The 16,850-nt window shown below is 50.1% G+C and overlaps 1 protein-coding gene across 3 annotated transcripts in view; it reads left to right on the top strand.

The window, feature by feature from the left end:
- Smad3 (SMAD family member 3) overlaps positions 1-16,850 on the top strand; it is a 110,121-nt gene that overhangs the window by 48,071 nt on the left and 45,200 nt on the right. Inside the window, exon 1 of one of the 3 annotated variants that reach the window (XM_039080896.2) lies at positions 5,444-7,874. The exons of the other annotated variants lie outside the window; for them this stretch is intronic. Coding sequence (XP_038936824.1) covers positions 7,735-7,874 — 140 coding nt within the window. The 5' untranslated portion in view covers positions 5,444-7,734. Of the gene's footprint in view, positions 1-5,443; positions 7,875-16,850 lie in introns of those variants that run through there. 3 annotated transcript variants of the gene reach the window in all.

Genomic DNA, 16,850 nt, shown 5'->3' with positions numbered 1-16,850 from the left:
TGCCACACAAGAGCTGGGCTAGTGGAGTGGTCATGGTGCCTCAGGGCACTGTATTCATAGCAGGCAAATCTCGACAGTGCGCGCTGTGCTGTGCTCAACTCAGAGGAAAAGATATCACTGCTGGGGAATATCCTCAGGTCCGCCGGTCACGGTAGGCAGGGCAAAAGCATCGAGGGAGCAGCAAGAATTCTGGGTACCAGGAAGTGGCTGTCTTTGGAGATGGGTGTCCATGCGTTTAGGAAGCTGGAGGCCATGCAGCTGCCAGGATGTCAGCCAGCTAGCTGCTGTAAGAGCCGTGTGACAGGAGGCATGGTGTGTCAGATGTGTTAGGGGTGAGATAGATGTTGTTTATCTTGATAAAGCTTGTGAGCTGCCTGGAAATCCCCCCAGGCTCACTTCCTCCAGGAAGCCATTCTGGACTACACCCAGTTCTGTCTGCTTGGGTTCTCCACCTCCCAGCACTCAAATGGGCATTTGTCTCTTCCATGCATCTCTGCCTGCTCTTTGGGAACTGGGGCCGTGGCTGGTCTGGTTAATGGGGTCCCAGGTTAATAATAATAGTCCATTTTGAGGACATGGTGTTTGTAGACACTCATAAGTCAAAAGGCCCAGCAGACCTGGATCTTTTGACTTCAAGCCAGATATTTTCCCTTGATGTCTCACTCAGGAGGTGATGACCCCAGGTTACCCCCACATAAGACTGTAAAGGTCAGAGAGAGCTGGCTGTGGTAACCAGCGGGACCCTAGCTTTCAAAAGTTCAGAACATTCATTAAAAATAAATAACTCGGGGTTGGGGATTTAGCTCAGTGGTAGAGCACTTGCCTAGCAAGCTCAAGGCCCTGGGTTCGGTCCCCAGCTCCGAAAAAAAGAAAAAAAAATAACTCTGTGTGTGTGTGTGTGTGTGTGTGTGTGTGTGTGTGTGTGTGTGTGTGTGTGTGTATCTCTGTATGTTTACCATGTGCATGCAGTGCCTGCAGAGGCCAGAAGAGGGCATCAGATCCCAGGGAGCGGGAGGTACAGCTGGATGTGAGCACCTGATCTGGGTACTGGAAAACAAACCTCTGCTCTTTGCAAGAGCAGTTAACCCTTAACTGCCGAGCTGTCTCTCCAGCTCCTCTCTGCCATTAGAAATAAACACTCACCCCAAACCCCAACCTTTTCCTTATGTTTGTCTGTACGTGTGAGTATGTGCAGGTGTTTCTGTGAAAGTCAGAGGTCAACCTGAGTGGGGATAGGTTCTTCTTGTTCTTCTACTATGTGGGTCCTAGGGATAGTTCGCAGGCTTGATTGAAAACACTTTTATCCACTGAGCCAACTTGTTGGTCCAACAACACACTCCTGAGCAGTACCCTGAGCCCCACACAATGTCCCGCACACCTACCAGGTCACACTGGAGGACTTTGAGCAGGTGGACCAGAGAGGGGGGAGAGGGAGGGAGACTGAGGTTCTGTGCCTGCATCTCCTGTCCCTAAAGAAAGTGAGCTCTCTCTCTCTCTCTGACTCTCTCTCTCTCTCTCTGACTCTCTCTCTCTCTCTCTGACTCTCTCTCTCTCTCTCTCTCTTTCTCTCTGACCCCCCCCCCTCTGTCTTTCTCTCTCTCTCTGCCATGGGGGATGGAAATCTAAATCTGGTATTAGTATCCATGGGCCTGGAAATGTTCCAGACCCTGTCTTAGTGCCCCTGCAGGCAGGGGTGAGGCTCAGCTGGCAGAGTTCCCACCTGGCACGTACAAAGCTCTGGGTCTCCAATGCCGTCGGGCACAGTGGCACATGTCTGTAATGCCAGAGCTTAGCAGATGGAGGCAGCAAAACCAGAAGTTCAGTGTCATCCTTGTGTCCGTATACGCCTGAGTTTGAGGACAGTTTGGGACACATGAAACCTTGTTTCAAAGAACATTGCACATGATGGGCATTTATTTATGCTTGGGTCTCCCAAGGAAGCTTCTGGAGCTTCTTCTTCAGTATGCGTATGCTGGGTACCGGACACATACCTACCAAGGAACTATATAACCACTGTAGAGGGCACCGCATACACCAGGAGCTGTGGTCGTGTAGCCCATATGGAGTCATTTCTCACCACAGTACACCCTATCACAGTCAGGTAAGGGCTCTAAGGTACCTTTGGCTGAAAAAATGGCCATTCTGGGTGTGATGTCATGCTCACCTAAGATTCAGGTGGAAAAAGAAATCAAATACAATCACAAGAAACCCCGAGCAGTTCTGGTCAGAGAAGTTGCATTTCCCTAGGCAGCTGGTGTAGGGTGTGGTACACAGCTGTGAAACAGCTGGCCGCCAGGTGTAGTGCCGGCCAGACAGCATGTGGAGGCCAAGTACCAGGGCCTCTTCATCTCTGTACATAAGACCCCATCTCAGAACAAACTAGTAGGACAACGCCCGGCCGAGGTTTGAGCTCTCAGCATTGTATGTGTGGGTACCACACTCATAATCTTAAAGTCATGAGGACCCCACTGCCTGGGCTTGCTCTGCTGCTGTCACGAGCCAGCCTTTGCAACACAACCCTGTTGCCAGTGTTGCAGTAACTCAGGGGCTCCTGCCAGGTGAGGTCTGGCCTATCTCTAATTCACCAGCATGTTCTCTGAGGTAAAAAAAAGAAAAAGGGCATCACTGGTGTGCAGGCTCAGCACAGGCATGCGCAGGACCTGCTGGTGATCGTGGCACAGCAGAGGTGTGTGTAGCACCTGTTACTTGGGGCTTAGAACGGTGCTGGGCAGATGTATGTGGAGTTCCTGGAGAGGTCAGAGATAAGGGAGACATGGTGAGTCTTGTGGGATTGAGGCCAGGTCCAGGAGGGAAGGGTGGAAGTAGTTCCAGGTCAGCCGGAGAGACAGGGCAACAATGCTGATGTCATAGGGTACCCAGAAGAATGTCATTCCTTGGAGGCTACTGGGTGACAGTAAGGGCAAGTGTCCCCACCCACTGAGCCATCTTGTCCATCCAATATTGAGTTTTTACTTTTATTTGTATAGGTGTGATAGTACATGTGTTTCTTCTAAGCACTTAGGAGGCAGAGGCAGAGGCAGAGGCAGGTGGATGGATCTCTGTGAATTTAAGGCTAGCTTGGTATACATAGTGAGATCTAGACCAGCTAGGGCTACATAGTGAGATGCTAGTTTGAAATAAAAATAAAGACAAAAAATTGATTGAGTCAGTGTCAGGAGCTGTGCAGGACACTGGGCACTTTCCAGGGTCTGGAGCTCCTTAGGGTGTCAGAGGGGACCAGGGGAGGGACGAGCTTCTTGTATCTCAAGCCCCTGCTTTATCACTGGTCTCATAACACATCGTGGTGTCTATTTTTGAGTCCTGTTTGTTTCCTTTTTGGAAGCAAAAGATGTGACCTCTGTGACACATGGCTGTTGTGACTGAAGCAGGGAGACCTGGTAGAGGTCCCTGGTTAGGATGGTGACTGTGTTGGACAGGCTCTTGGGGGATCTCCTGAAGAAGTCAGCTCACCCAGTCTAGGGCATAAGAGAGCTGAGCTCTGTGGAGTGGGAGTGCCTGGCCTCTGGAGAGATGGTAGGCTCCGTCCTTCATGTAACCCTTGAGTCTCTGGAGAGCAGGCTTTAAAAGAAGGATGGATCTCTGCAGCTGCTGATGCAGAACTTTCTTTAGAAAGGAACTTGGGATTTCTGTGAGGTTCAGGATCCCTGAACTCACGCCCTTCGTGTGTGCCCCACACCTTGCTATCTGTAGCTTGGAGGATGCCAAACCCTGCATCTTTGTGCATAGAGATATAGTGACCTATTTCCTGTGGCCTCCTCTCCACCCTGCCTGGGGGGCTGGGGTGGGAGGGTAGGTCTCTGGCTGCCTAGGACTCTGAGTCACAACCCGGCGTGGAGCCCGGTGGGGATTTCCACGCGGCCTCAGTGCTGTCTTCTCCTATTTCCTGTCAGCCTGTGAGGCAGGCTGGCTGCCAGCAAGGGCCCTTGGCACTTCCGGCCCCAGTCATCAGCCTGCCTATGAACTCTGAGGACACTTTAGTCCTCTGCTCCCTTTTTTCCCTGTGTCTTGACCTGGATGGGCAGCTCCTAGAAACCATGGAGGGCTACATATGGGCAGGAGGGAGAATATGTGGGGAGGGAGAGTTGGGACAGGGGACAGCTATACTTAGTCAGGGGCAGCTAGGCTCAGGGCTCTCTTATGCAGATGAGAGCATTCAGGAAGGAGGCAGGACAGCAGGGCCTTGTCCATTCAGCTTCTAAGGTTGCCAGTAAGATGGCTGATTTTCTTAGGTCTCCCTAAAACATCTGTGACTAAAGCAAAAGAAGTCTCCCAAATATATCTGCTGTTCTTGGATGAAAAATACTAAGGCCCAGAGAAGTAAGTGGATGGAGAGAGTCGTGCCACCAGCAAGGAATGAGGTAGCTCTTAAGCTTCAGTTCAAGCCGGGGTCTGTCTGATAATCTTAGGAAGGGGACAGGGCTTTGGGGGTTGTGTAGCTCTTTGTCCAGACCCCGCCTCTTCCTGTGAAGAGGAAGCCACAAGATTGCCCGCTGTGACATTGGTGTCCTACTCCTCCTTTATCATCTCTGAAACAGTGACAAATCCCATGGATTGGTTTTGAGGACCAAGTCATATGCGTTCCAGAGATTCACCCCACTCCTGGTATATAATAAGTGCCTGTTTCAGGGTAACTAACTGTGTGCAGGGTGCTGCTGTCACCTCTCCCCAAGTCCAGCAGTCATCTCCTGGCACCACCTGGTGCCCCTGAACCCCAAAGTTGGGGTGATTAAGTTGGACTTATGTTGAAGGTTCCAAAAGAATGAGGTTAAGTATGTTTCTGTTATAACTCTTGGACTTCTTGAGTTCCCACCGCCCGGGAGGAAAGGTTTGATAGGAAGGTCCCAATGGTGTCCGGCAAGCCTAGGAAAAGACGAAAGAGCACTCCCGTCTCCCGGCTTTTTGGTGTACTGTCGGTACAGCCGAAATGCTAGCCAGGCTCTGGTCTATTTTGTGGAAAGGCTGTGTCCTGTGAAGGAAGCCAGGGTCAGAGAGTGCCAGGGTGCCAGGTGCCTCGAGGCTTGTTGATCTCTGTGATGAAAATATTCACCTAATCCTGGGCCCAAGGAACAGAGGATGGGCAGCCTTCGAAACAAACAAACGGACAGACAATCTATTTTCCTAGGCTGGGAGATTGCTTTGTTGGTGAGAGCCCAGGATAAGGGCTCGAGTTCAGTCCCCAGAATGAGGTCGGCCAAAGGCCCTTATCTGCTGCTGAGAACACTAGTGAATGAAACCACACAAAAAGCTGTCAGCCACCCAGCTGCCACTGAGGGAAGGCCTCCAACAGCTCATAGTCTTTCTAAAGTGTGTGTGTGTGTGTGTGTGTGTGTGTGTGTGCGCACACACACACACACACACACACACACACACGTGCCTTCAGATCCTCTGTCCCAGCATGGGAATACAGGAGCTGAGTGCAACGGTGGGTACTAGTAATCCCCATGCCAGGGAGGCAGAGTCAGGTGGATCCCTGGGTTCTCACTGGCCAGCCTAGTCTATTCAGTGAGCTCCACACCACTTAGAAACCCTGTCCTATTTTACTTTGAAAGGATTATTTTAAAATTTTTATATGTATGGGTCTTTTGCCTACATGTATGTAAGTATATATGTATATATGCATGTCTGGTGCCCACAATGCCAGAAGGGAGCACAGATCTCCTGGAATGAATGCAGACTGTGGAGACTTGTAAGTGGCTGCTGAGAATCGAACCTGGATTCTCTGGAAAGACAGCATTGCTCATAACTGCTGGGCCATCTCTCCAGCCCCAGAAATTGTGTTTAAAAAAGAAGGTAGGTAGCTCCTGAATGACAACACTTGGAGTTGACCTCTGACCTCCATACGCGTGTGTGATGTGTATTAGTATACACACATGCACTAATAGGAACACACACACACACACACACACACACACACACACGCTGCTCACAGATACACACATATAGAGAGAGAAGAGATAGAGGAGAGGAGAGAGAGAGATAAAGAGAGATCTAAGATTCTAAGTACCTTCAGAGAAAAGGAACTCTTTGAGAAAAGATAAGATGGGTACATTTTGGAAATATTTTCTAAGTGATTTCAGGAAAGAAAGGGACTTAGCTGTCCTTGGGAGTGTGAGATACCGTTCTACCCAGTCCCACCCTCTGGATAGGCTGTGCTGGTCAGCCAGTGAGCCCCACAGATGCAGAGCCTTGCCCACGCCTGCTGTAGGAGAAAGTGTAAAATTCCGCGTATGATTTCAGCTTTCATGTGGCCTTGAAAACCTCACTACTCTGTGCCCAAGCGAGGGCATCTGAAGAGCTGGGAAAGTGTCATTTCAAGGGCAGCCAGGGAGGCTCTCAGCCAGAGGACCCTGACTTTGACAAAGGTAGGAACGCAGGCCTGGCCTTAAAGACTCAGAAACTTCATCTTGGAAGGCTAGAAATGAGGATGGCTGTCTCCCACTGAGTAGCAAGAAGGTGCATTAGTCACTGCAAAGCACAATGAATTTACCCTCGTGTGCTACGTAATGATGTTTGGCTAGCAAGAGGCTACACGTACAACAGCTGTTCCTAAGGATTGTATTGGGCCTGGAAAGAATTCCCACCATTGGTTATGTCATGGCTGCCATAGCACACCGTCTTGCACACACATGTCAAGTGATATAGGTGTGGAAAAACCCGACTCTCATGCCAGTAGGATAAAAACAGAGCACATGCAGTCCTACCCAGAGAATAACAGACCGTGTACTACTGGTGTGCATATTTATTATATTTTCATTACTGTAGAAAGTACGCCCTGATGATTTGGAGCCTCATCCTGTGAGTTTTGGGAGCAGGGATGCTGGCTTCCACTGACCAGCAAGTATCTGAAGCGCAAATCAAGCCACAGTTACAAATCAGGCTACAAGCTTTTTCACTGAGGCGCACTGGAGAGCCAAACGTTGCCCACAAACGCTGCCACATTGTGCTGATGGAGTCAAATACCCTGTGTTTATGCATCTCTTGGCCGTGTCGTTTTTCTCCTGTGTGTGATGTAATCTCTGGTTGTTTTGCTCATTGTAGCCTCAGGAGTTAGAGGTTATACCATATATGTGCACAGCTCCCACCTCGATGGAGAAGAGAATGCAGTGCGGCAGTGACTGAGTGTAAGTCACCTAGCTACGCATTTCCCAGAATGCACGTCAGCATGACCCGTGCTCTTCTGGGCACCTACTAGGGAAGCCAAGAGGGCAGGGGGCAGAAGTAAGCTTGGGTGAATGGTTGTGGATGGATAACTGGGCACAGCTCTGTGCAGCTTGCTGACCCAGCCCCTGTTGCTAGGCCTCACACCCCTGACCTCTCTCTTTTGCTGTATCGTTGCACCTCAGCCCACCAGCTCCCACACCAACCACCTTCTCCAATGCCCAGTACGTTCACAGGGACCTTCTGCGAGGTGGTATTTCTGGACAAACCCAAAGGGCACTTGCTTTCCCCAACTCCGATGCTAGTACACATGCGTGCCACCTGCCTTTATTGTCACCGGTCACACCAGACACTAGCCCGTGACCTTCCATCCCGTTGTGGACAGCGGCAGTGAGCACAGGGGAACATGACCCACCACTTTCTCAGCCTTCTCAGCCCCTTTCACTTTTATAGTTCAGTAGACATCTGTGGTGGCTTGCTTCCAGATTGCGTGGTATTTATTTTTGATTTGAAATATGAAAAGCATTTTTTAAAGACAGCTGAGTCCTCTGAGTCATGCCCAAGGGAGCAAATGGCCTGAAATGTGAGCCTTTTGCTCACCGAAGGAGGATGACAGAGGCCTGCTGCAGAGCCGATTCGGGCCGGCTTAGGTCACCGCTCAGCTCAAGTGCGTTGACCAGAAGAGCAACATGTGGGTAAGAGCTGCGGCCCTGGGGTGATTGATTCCAGCCGCTCACTTAAGTGGGAACCCCACATGCTGGGTTCCCACAGGGTGGGACCACGGCCTGGGAACCCACACACAGGCCAGGTTAAGCAACTCGCTTGAGTAAGAGTTATCTGTCTTGGCAGGGCCAGTGTGTGGAGGCGTTCGTCCCTGAGAAGCAATCATTGATGGACAGCCGTGAGTCCCTGGGCTGATGTTTGGGTTTTATCATTCCTCTGGTGTCAGAATTTATGTGACTCACTTTGTAGTGGGTACAGGTGACCTTTATGACCTTTTGGGGGGCTTACTTCTATCTTGTCGAGGGCTGTCAAGCCAGATGTTCTTGAAGCCTTCTTTACACATCAGGAGATTGTGTCCCCTGTTACCTCTTGAGTGGTGGCGTGTATCCACTGAGCCCAGACCCCAGACTTCCCAGGCTCCAGACGGTCAACCCATGTCAGCCATGAAAATGCTATAATTTGTCATACTGTGTTAAATGGCCACTTCCTAAAGATGACTTTTTCCAGTCTTATCCATGGCCGTCACTCAGGAAATCAATCTATTGAAGAGCTAATCTCTCCTTCAGTTTGTGGATAGTGTGGCTAGCTCTAGTGGTGGTGTGGTACTGGTGTGTGTGTGTGTGTGTGTGTGTGAGAAAGACTTTGCTGTATCTTAGGCTCTTCATTGTGGAGTGGAGGCCATGTGCCTCCCATGTACTCCCCGGGGAAGAGATGAGCACAGCCTGCATAGGCGGCCTGATTGCCAGCATGGCCTGATGCCTGTGTGTGAGCAACAGGGCCTCTACGGTGGGTGTTCTCTCACTGCTGTCCAGTGGGTTCCATTTAGCTCTCAGACAAAGCAGGAGACTGGACTCAGTGCCATGGGCTAAACACTGGCTGCCTTGGGCCTCAAATCAAGACCAGATGCCAGTGTGAACCCAGGCGGCCAAGCTGAGGATGCTCTCAGAGCCAAGCTCACAGTGGACGAGCAAATATTTACCCTGTCTGAGGTTGAATGGGAATCGTCTACTGGCATTTTGTTTTTCTGCCTCCTCCCTCTCTGCCTTCCCGACACCACCTTTAAAAAGAGCTTGTCTTTAGTCCTCAGTCCTGGATCCTCCTCAGGTAGGTCCTCCCCTTGAAGCAGGTGACTGACTGGTCACCTGTCTCTGCTCTTCTGGGAGCTAAGGCCTGCAGAGGGCAGTAGGCCACTCACTCTCAGTCCGCCTTGTGACATTACATTTTTTGCAGGCTTCTTATTATCCTGTGTGTGTCCTTGGTCTCAAGTCTCAGAAGCTGCACCATTGTCCCTGCCTTGAGGGTTGACTGGACTGGTGGCTCACTGGCTGGTTATATATCTACTTACCCTAGGCCTCACAGGTTTTCTGCCTCTGGGTTCTGGCCAGTCCCCTGGCAAGGAAGTTCAAAGGTCGTAAAATAAAATGGGCCGTTCCCATCACTTTGGAAACATGACTAAGTCTGAACTAGTCAAGGCCCAGCTGTTCGTGGATACGGTTCCACATGGACTCTTTTTTTTTTTTTTAAATGGCCTTTATTCTTGACCTGCTGGGAAATCTTTTGTGTGGGTGGGGTGGATATTAGAAGTCTTACAAGGTAGGATATGTGTGATGTAGAGAATGGTGTATGGGCTGCCTGCTTTGTTACATGCCTGTGAAAAGGAGCATGTACGTGAGAGTCAGAACTGGGTTTGGATGCCGTCTTCTGCTCCTGACCTATTCCATAGCACTGGCCAAGTCATTAACCTTTCTGAGCCTTGACTCTGTGTGTGTGTGTGTGTGTGTGTGTGTGTGTGTGTGTGTGTGTGTGTGTGTGGTGTGTGTGTGTTCCTGTAGGTATGTGTATACTGGAACTCACGTGGAGGCTTGAAGTTAACATCGAGTGTCTTCTATTGTCACACCCCACAATACTGTTTAAGGCAGGGTTTCTCACTGAACCTAGAGCACATGACATTAATCCAGCTGGGCCAGCAAGCAAGTGAGCTTCAGAGACCCACCTCTGTGTTCCAGGCCGCCACTGGCCCTTACGTGGATGATGGGATCCTAACTCGCGCCCTCAGGCTTGTGTGACAGACACTTCACCAACTGCGCCATCTCTCCAGCCCCTAAGGTCTTTTCTTCTTTCTAAGAGGGTTTATGCATATGAGTATTTTACCTGAAAGCATATATGTGAGCCATGTGTGTGCCGGATGCCCGCAAGGGTCAGAAAAGTTTTTAGATCTCAGGAACTGGACTTACCGGTGATTGTGAACGGGGAACCAAACCTGACACTTCTGTGAGAACAGTGCTTTTAGCTGCTGTGCTCTCTCCAGCTGTCTGTGTTAGTGAAGGGATAGAACTTCCTCAAGGGGCTGTGTGAGGGTTGAGGAAGCTAGGGAGCACACAGCCCATTGACATTCTCCCAGGTATGTGGTGACCGCTTGCCACGTCTGAAACGTTTGTATATTCTTATAAGATTCTTTGTGTCTTGACGTGCACTTGGGCTAGAAGGAAAGAGAGCTGGAGGCCAGTCAGAGTCTTATCTCAAGAAGAGGTTGCTCTTTATCTGGGGAAAGAATTCTATGCAAGGGTTTGTTTTTTTTTTTTTTTTTTTTTTGGTCATTGTTGTAATGGTTTTTAAGAATTCTAGGTTGGGGATGTCTGATAGACAAATATAGTGTGAGTTATAAAGTCATTTTAAGTATTTTGCCTTGAGGCTGGAGAGAGGACTCAGTGGCCGTTCTTCAGAGGATCTGGGTTCAATTCCCAGCACCTACAAGGCAGCTCTGTAACTCCAGTTCCAGGGGATCCAACATCCTCACACAGACATACATGCAGGCAGAACACCAATGCACATAAAATTAGAAACAAATAAGTCAATAAACAAATAAGTAAATAAAAATATTTTGACCCCAGCCAGAGAAACTGAGGCTCAGTCACTGTGTGTGGCTAGAGGTCACCGTTTTGTATAGTACATTTATTGCATCTACTAGGCCTGCTAGTGTCCCCTGCTTTTAGGAGGGTAGCAGAGGCTGTGGCTTACTTGAGTTACACAGCCAGTGAGTAGTAGTGTGGGCTTGAGCTTCTTATTTTCTCCAGGAAGAAACAAGGAAGAAAAGAAGGAAGGGAGGGAGAGGGAGGGAGGGAGGGAGGCAGGGAGAGAATGCACCTCTGTGTGTTCCACAGGCTACACACTCAGCTTTGATGATTCTGTTCAGTCCTCCCAGGAGCTGATCTAGTGGCTGCCTGCCTTGTGTATTTGACCAATGGGAAGTGAGTTCAAAGGGCTCGGCAGCAGTCCCAAAGGCCACATAGTGAGGGCTGGGACCTGAGCCAGGACCTGCTGACCCCAAAGCCAGATAGCTCCTGTTTACCTGTCGCCATCCCCTGTACAGAGAAAGCAAATTTGCATGTAGCTTTCCAGGGTGTGGCTTTAGAATGAGGGTCAGGTGGCAGAGCCTGGAGCCTTGACACTCCGTGGCTTCAGAAGGCCTAAGCCTGAGTTGGTAGGGTCAGGGGCCAGGCAAAGACATTCCATCCAATTGAGGCTTCTGACACATTAGGCTTTGGCTGGGCTGGGTTACAGGTAGCTGGTTGGGGTGTGAGACAGTAGAGAGGAGGGTGAAGTAGAGAGGGCTGGCTGCACACCCCCGCCCTGCTCCCCCACCCCAACCACCTGAGAGGGTTGGTGCCTCAGAGCAGCGGGACTTTCTGCTTGGGGAACCTCCAAGAATGTGGGGATGGATTGAGCAAGCCCTTGAATGCATGTGCATTTGCATGGTCACTTGTCCACCCACTCACTCAACAGGAATTTAATGACTGTGCTCTGGGCAACACAATTGGCCTGTTAACTCGTCCTGCACAGATCTTGCCCCAGTGTATTTCCGCCATACTGCAGCCCACAGCCACCCCATTATAGGTACGGGAAGGGAAGCTCAGGGTGGCAGTCCCCTGTCAGGAGTGATGGCTACTGACTGGAAGTGGGAGGACTTCAGGACTAAGGGTCTCTCTCTCTGTCTCTCTGTCTCTGTCTTTTTCTGTTTCTCTCTGTCTCTGTGTCTCTGCCTCTGTCTGTGTCTCTCTGTGTCTCTGTGTCTCTGCCTCTGTCTGTGTCTCTCTGTGTCTCTATGTCTCTGCCTCTGTCTGTGTCTCTCTGTGTCTCTATGTCTCTGACTCTGTCTCTCTCTGTCTGTCTCTGTCTGTCTGTCTGTCTCTCTTTCTCTCTCTCCAGAGCTATCAGCTAGCAGGAAATCTGGGCACTGAGCTACATCCTCAGGCCTTTTGGGTCTTTCATTGTGCTTGTTTGGTTTTTAAGAATTGTCACAATGATCCGGATGTGAGGGACCAGAGTCAAGTTGAGGTGTTCCTCCCAGTCCTTTTGTATGGGGGTGGGGATGGGGATGACTGACCAGTGCTCAGGGATGTGTAGCTTCCTAAAGATACGCAACTCACAGGATGACTTTCCAGCGCCTTAGTCATTGTGCCTCACCTATACCTCCCATGGATTGAATCCTAGTCCTGACCCACGGTAACACAGAGGTCAGGTCCTCACCAAGTATGACCTAGGGCAGGGATGGCCAATCCACCCTCCTCTTCGGGAGTCAGCCTGCATAGGAGATCATGTTTTTTCCAGGGCCTGCCTGGCTAAGGCTGGTGTAGTAACAGGACAGAGAAGGGGTGGGGCAGTCCCCACTTAGGGCATTTCTCTGCTCCTGAGAGCATTCCTTTGTTGCTCTACTCTCTCCCCTCAAGCACAGAGCAGGCTCAGGCTGCGGGCCTCTCTCATGGAGCTAACAGCCTGTGCCAATTGGCAGAGAACCTTTTTTCAAACTTCTGCCTACAGGACGGTCTTGCACTTAGAGATGGCAGCCACACAGTGGGGAGACATCTTAGGGAGAGACTAGTGAGCCTTTGGCTTTGTGAGGGGAGCGGAGAGGGCAGGGACGCGCCTTATCTCCCTGTGTGGACATAGTAGCTTTCTTTGCTGGGAACAGGAAGTGAGTGTCGAGAAGTGAGCACTCCCAGGGTGAATAATTCTGTCCCCACAGCCCTTGCCAGGGGTCTTTGTGGACAGCTCATGGTTTTATCTTTGATTAGATGAAAACGTAAGGACCATCCACTCTTTTTTTTTTTTTTTTTTTTTTTTTTTCCAGAGCTGGGGACCGAACCCAGGGCTTTGCGCTTGCTAGGCAAGTGCTCTACCACTGAGCTAAATCCCCAACCCCAGGACCATCCACTCTTTAGAGTGCCCTCGCCCACTCCCAGACCTGTAGGTCCTTCTTGAAAAGACTGAAACCAGAGCAACTAGTGGCAGTGGAGTGCTCCCTCTCCCTCTCCTCTCCTCCCTTCCCTCTTCTTCCTCCTTTCTTCCCTCCTCCCTCCTCTTCTTCCTCCCTTCCCCCTTCCTTGGGCTTTGCTCCCTTCTCTCTTTCCTGCTTTCTCCTTCCCCCTCTTCTTTCTCTTTTCTCTTCTTATCTCCCCTACCTTTTCTAGCCCCTCCTCCCTTTCCCTTCCCCCCTCCTCTTCTCTACTCCCCCCCCACACCCATCCCTTCTTCTCTTCCCTCCCATCAGGACTCAGCCAGACAAGCACTGTCCCACTGAGTTATACCCCCAGCCCCAGCTAGTGTTTCTTGCAGGGTCCCTGCAGGAAGCCTCCAAGGGTTGAGAGCAGAAGGCATTGTGGGAAATGCCTTGACTGGGTCTGTTATCTTTCACTAGCTATATGCTAGGTGCTACTCCTGTGCCTGTCCTGGAAGAGGATGTACACACAGGTTTAGCTTGTCGCCCTTGCCAACTTGCTGCACGGGTCAAAGGATATTCTGTACTTAACCTTCTGAGTGACCCGGAAGCATGGGTCCTATGAGAGACTGGCTCTTTGCAAGCTACCAAGACCCCCATTCAGCACTCCTGGCAAACCTGCTACAGTTTGTTTGTTCTAGTACACTCTCTTTGTTCTAGTACACTCTTTCTGGGGGTGGACAGAGTCTGCCTCTCCATATGTAACTCCTCCACCTTTGACCCCGGACTTTCCTTAGCCTCTCATCTCTGGGACATCCTGTGCTGCTTACTGGGGCGTTTCTCTTCCCACTGGCAGTGCTGCAGCCCCCACCCCACCCCCAATCCTGCTTGCTCTCCTGTAACTCAGTGTCCAGCTCCCTTACAACCCATCCAGTGTGATAGCCAGGGCTGGATGTAACAGCCTCGCCGGCAGTGTGGTGCCTTCCTTACTGGCTGCTGAGATAAGCTGTCTTTGTGGAAGTATTGGCCAAACTGCTTGTGGAAATGGGAAAAGCCCTTCTCGATGGTTCTCTCTCCTCGCCAGAGGAAAGCCACATCCCATTCGGCCCATTTGGGTGGCTCCCAACTTACATCTGTAATGTTCCTCACTCTGAAGTAAGTTTGCCCCAGATGCCAATAAGATATTGTTCGTTTTCCAGAAAAACTTAATTGGAATTTTTTAATGCATTTTTGGGGGGTGGGACATGTTCCCATTTGCCTCTAAAAAACAATGAGAGGGAAAACAGAATATGATCTTATTGCCAGAAACAATGGGGAAAATCTGAAATTAATTTGCAAAGTCATTAGTGTTTTCCATTTGTGTCCTCCCCACCCCCCCAAATGAATGTCAGTATGGTTCCTTGTAATTAACTACAAATTAGAATAGGGTTGGGAGAACCTTTGGGGATTTACACACCAAACTCTAGCAGAAGCAGATGGGGGGGGGCACAAGAGTGGTTTTGGTTTCCCTGTAGCCTGTGGCCTTAGGAGTAGAGACAGACTCGGGCATTCTCTCCTAAAGACAACACTCTGCCAACAGCCCTCGGAAAACCAACAGGGACTTCACGATGCTCTCTTTGAACCTTCTTTTTTCTATATTGTGTGCCTATGTGCGTGTTTGTGTGGGGAGGCACACGTGTGGAGGTCAGAGGACAACTTCACCGTGACTCACTAGACACCCTCTCTTTTTTTTCTTTTTAAAGGTTTTACCTATTTTTATTTTATGTATGAGTGATTTTCTTGCATGTACCTATATATACCGTGTGTGTGTGTGTGTGTGTGTGTGTGTGTGTATGTATGTGTGTGTGTGTGTGAGCAAAACCACACATACTCCTACTTAATTGAGGTTCAAGGTTGTGCCCTTTTGAATTCCCAGGGCCACTTGTACCTTTCATGTGATGAATTCCATCTGAGAAGGTTTTCAAGATGGCTTGGAGGGTAAGGAGGCTTGCCAGCCAGCCTGACAACCCCAGTCCAATCCCCAGGTCCTACATGATGGAAGGAGAAAACCAACTTCCACAGATTGTCTTCTGACCTCCACATGTGTGCCATGACATGTGCATACATATGGTCATAAGGATATATGCTCCCGTATTAGCCCATTGCTTTTAGAAAACGTTCCGCCCTATTGATCACTGTGGCGATTAGAGGCTAATTGTAGAAAATTTAGAACAAAGAAGACTCAAATTGCTCAGTGCCCTCTTCTTTCCCTAACCTCTAGCTCCTCAGGTAGTTTCTCCCCTGTCCCTGAGAGCAGAAGGTAGGGTATTGTAGGTTCCTGTAGACTGGGGCTTGTCTCTGAGACTTGTTCTGGTGACCGTCTGTGAGGTTCTGAGCAGATGGACCCTAAGCCTGTGCAGTCACCCATCCTTGTATTACAGTGTTAGAGGAAGTCCTTGTTTAAGGTCAGGGAAGTAGTGGATGGGGTTGTGTCTACAAGGACATCTCACTCTTTAGGGCTCTTCCAGTCTCTTTAGGGCTCTGTCAGTCAAGTAGGAGTTCTCTCTCCTCTCCCTCTCCTCTCCCCCTGCCTTTCCCGCTCCCTCTCTCCCTTACTCCCTTTCTCCTCCACTTTATCCCCTTCCTCTGTGTTAGTTACTCTTCTGTTGGCTGTGATAAAACACCACGACCAATGTAACTTATGGAAGTGATCACATGGGTTTCAGTAACATGGGCTTAGAGTCTCTGCTGGTATAGTGAAGGCATCGTAGCAGGAACACGAGAGCTCACATTCTACGCAGCCAGCACAACACAGAGGGTAATTAAGAAATGATGTAAGTCCTCCAACTTTTAAAGCCCGCCCCAGAGACATACATCTTCCAGCCAAGCCACACCTCCTAAACTTCCCCAAATCCCCACCAACTGCCCAAGACCAGGGGGAACATTTATTCAAACCAGCACACTCCAGTTCCCACATCCCAAGGCTCATGGCGGTGTCATGGTGCACATGCATGTGGTTGAACTCTGGAAGTCATCGTGGTCTTTCAGTTGCAAGACTTTTAAAGTCCTGAGTCTCTTCTGAGATTCAAGGAGATCTCTTAACTGTGACCCGTGTAAAATCAAAGGGCAGATCACATGCTTCAGCATACGAGGGCATGGAATATACATCACCTGTCCAAAGGGGAGGGATGGGAGCCTAGTGAGGATGCTGAACCGAAGCAAGACCGAAACCTAGCAGGGCAAATGCCAAATTCTGTAGCTCCATGGCTCTAACTTTCCATGTTCACTGCCTGCAACTCCTGTGCGCACGTGTGCGCGCGTGTGTCCGCCTGTCCATCTGTCTGTCTGTCCCCTATCCATCCCCTTTCTCCCCAGGTTGGGTCCACTCCCTATCTGCAGCTCTCCTTGGCAGATAGCTTACAGAAGTCCTTTCAGATGATGTTGCCTTGTAGCTCAGGCTGGCCCTGCATTCCAAATCCTCCTGCCTCAGCCTCCTGAGCGCTGGGATTACAGATGCGCGCCACCATGCCAGCTCTAGTAGATTCTTTTATTTGATTCAGAGCCAGAGGACATGGGCTCTACAGGTCCAGTTGATACTACAGCCATTTTCAGTGTACCACAGCCAATGCTGGAGTCTGTTCTTTGAGTTTATTAGACTCAGTGCCCTCTGCCTCATGTGTCCCCTTTTCATCCCAGAGTCAAACTCAGAGCCCGGGAGGACTGGGCATTGTCTACCCATGAGCCATCACCCTAG

This window comes from Rattus norvegicus, chromosome 8 (genome assembly GCF_036323735.1).
Source record: "Rattus norvegicus strain BN/NHsdMcwi chromosome 8, GRCr8, whole genome shotgun sequence".
Lineage (NCBI taxonomy): Eukaryota > Metazoa > Chordata > Mammalia > Rodentia > Muridae > Rattus > Rattus norvegicus.
Note: the sequence above shows the minus strand (reverse complement) of the source record. Positions and strands in the feature narration are given on the sequence as shown.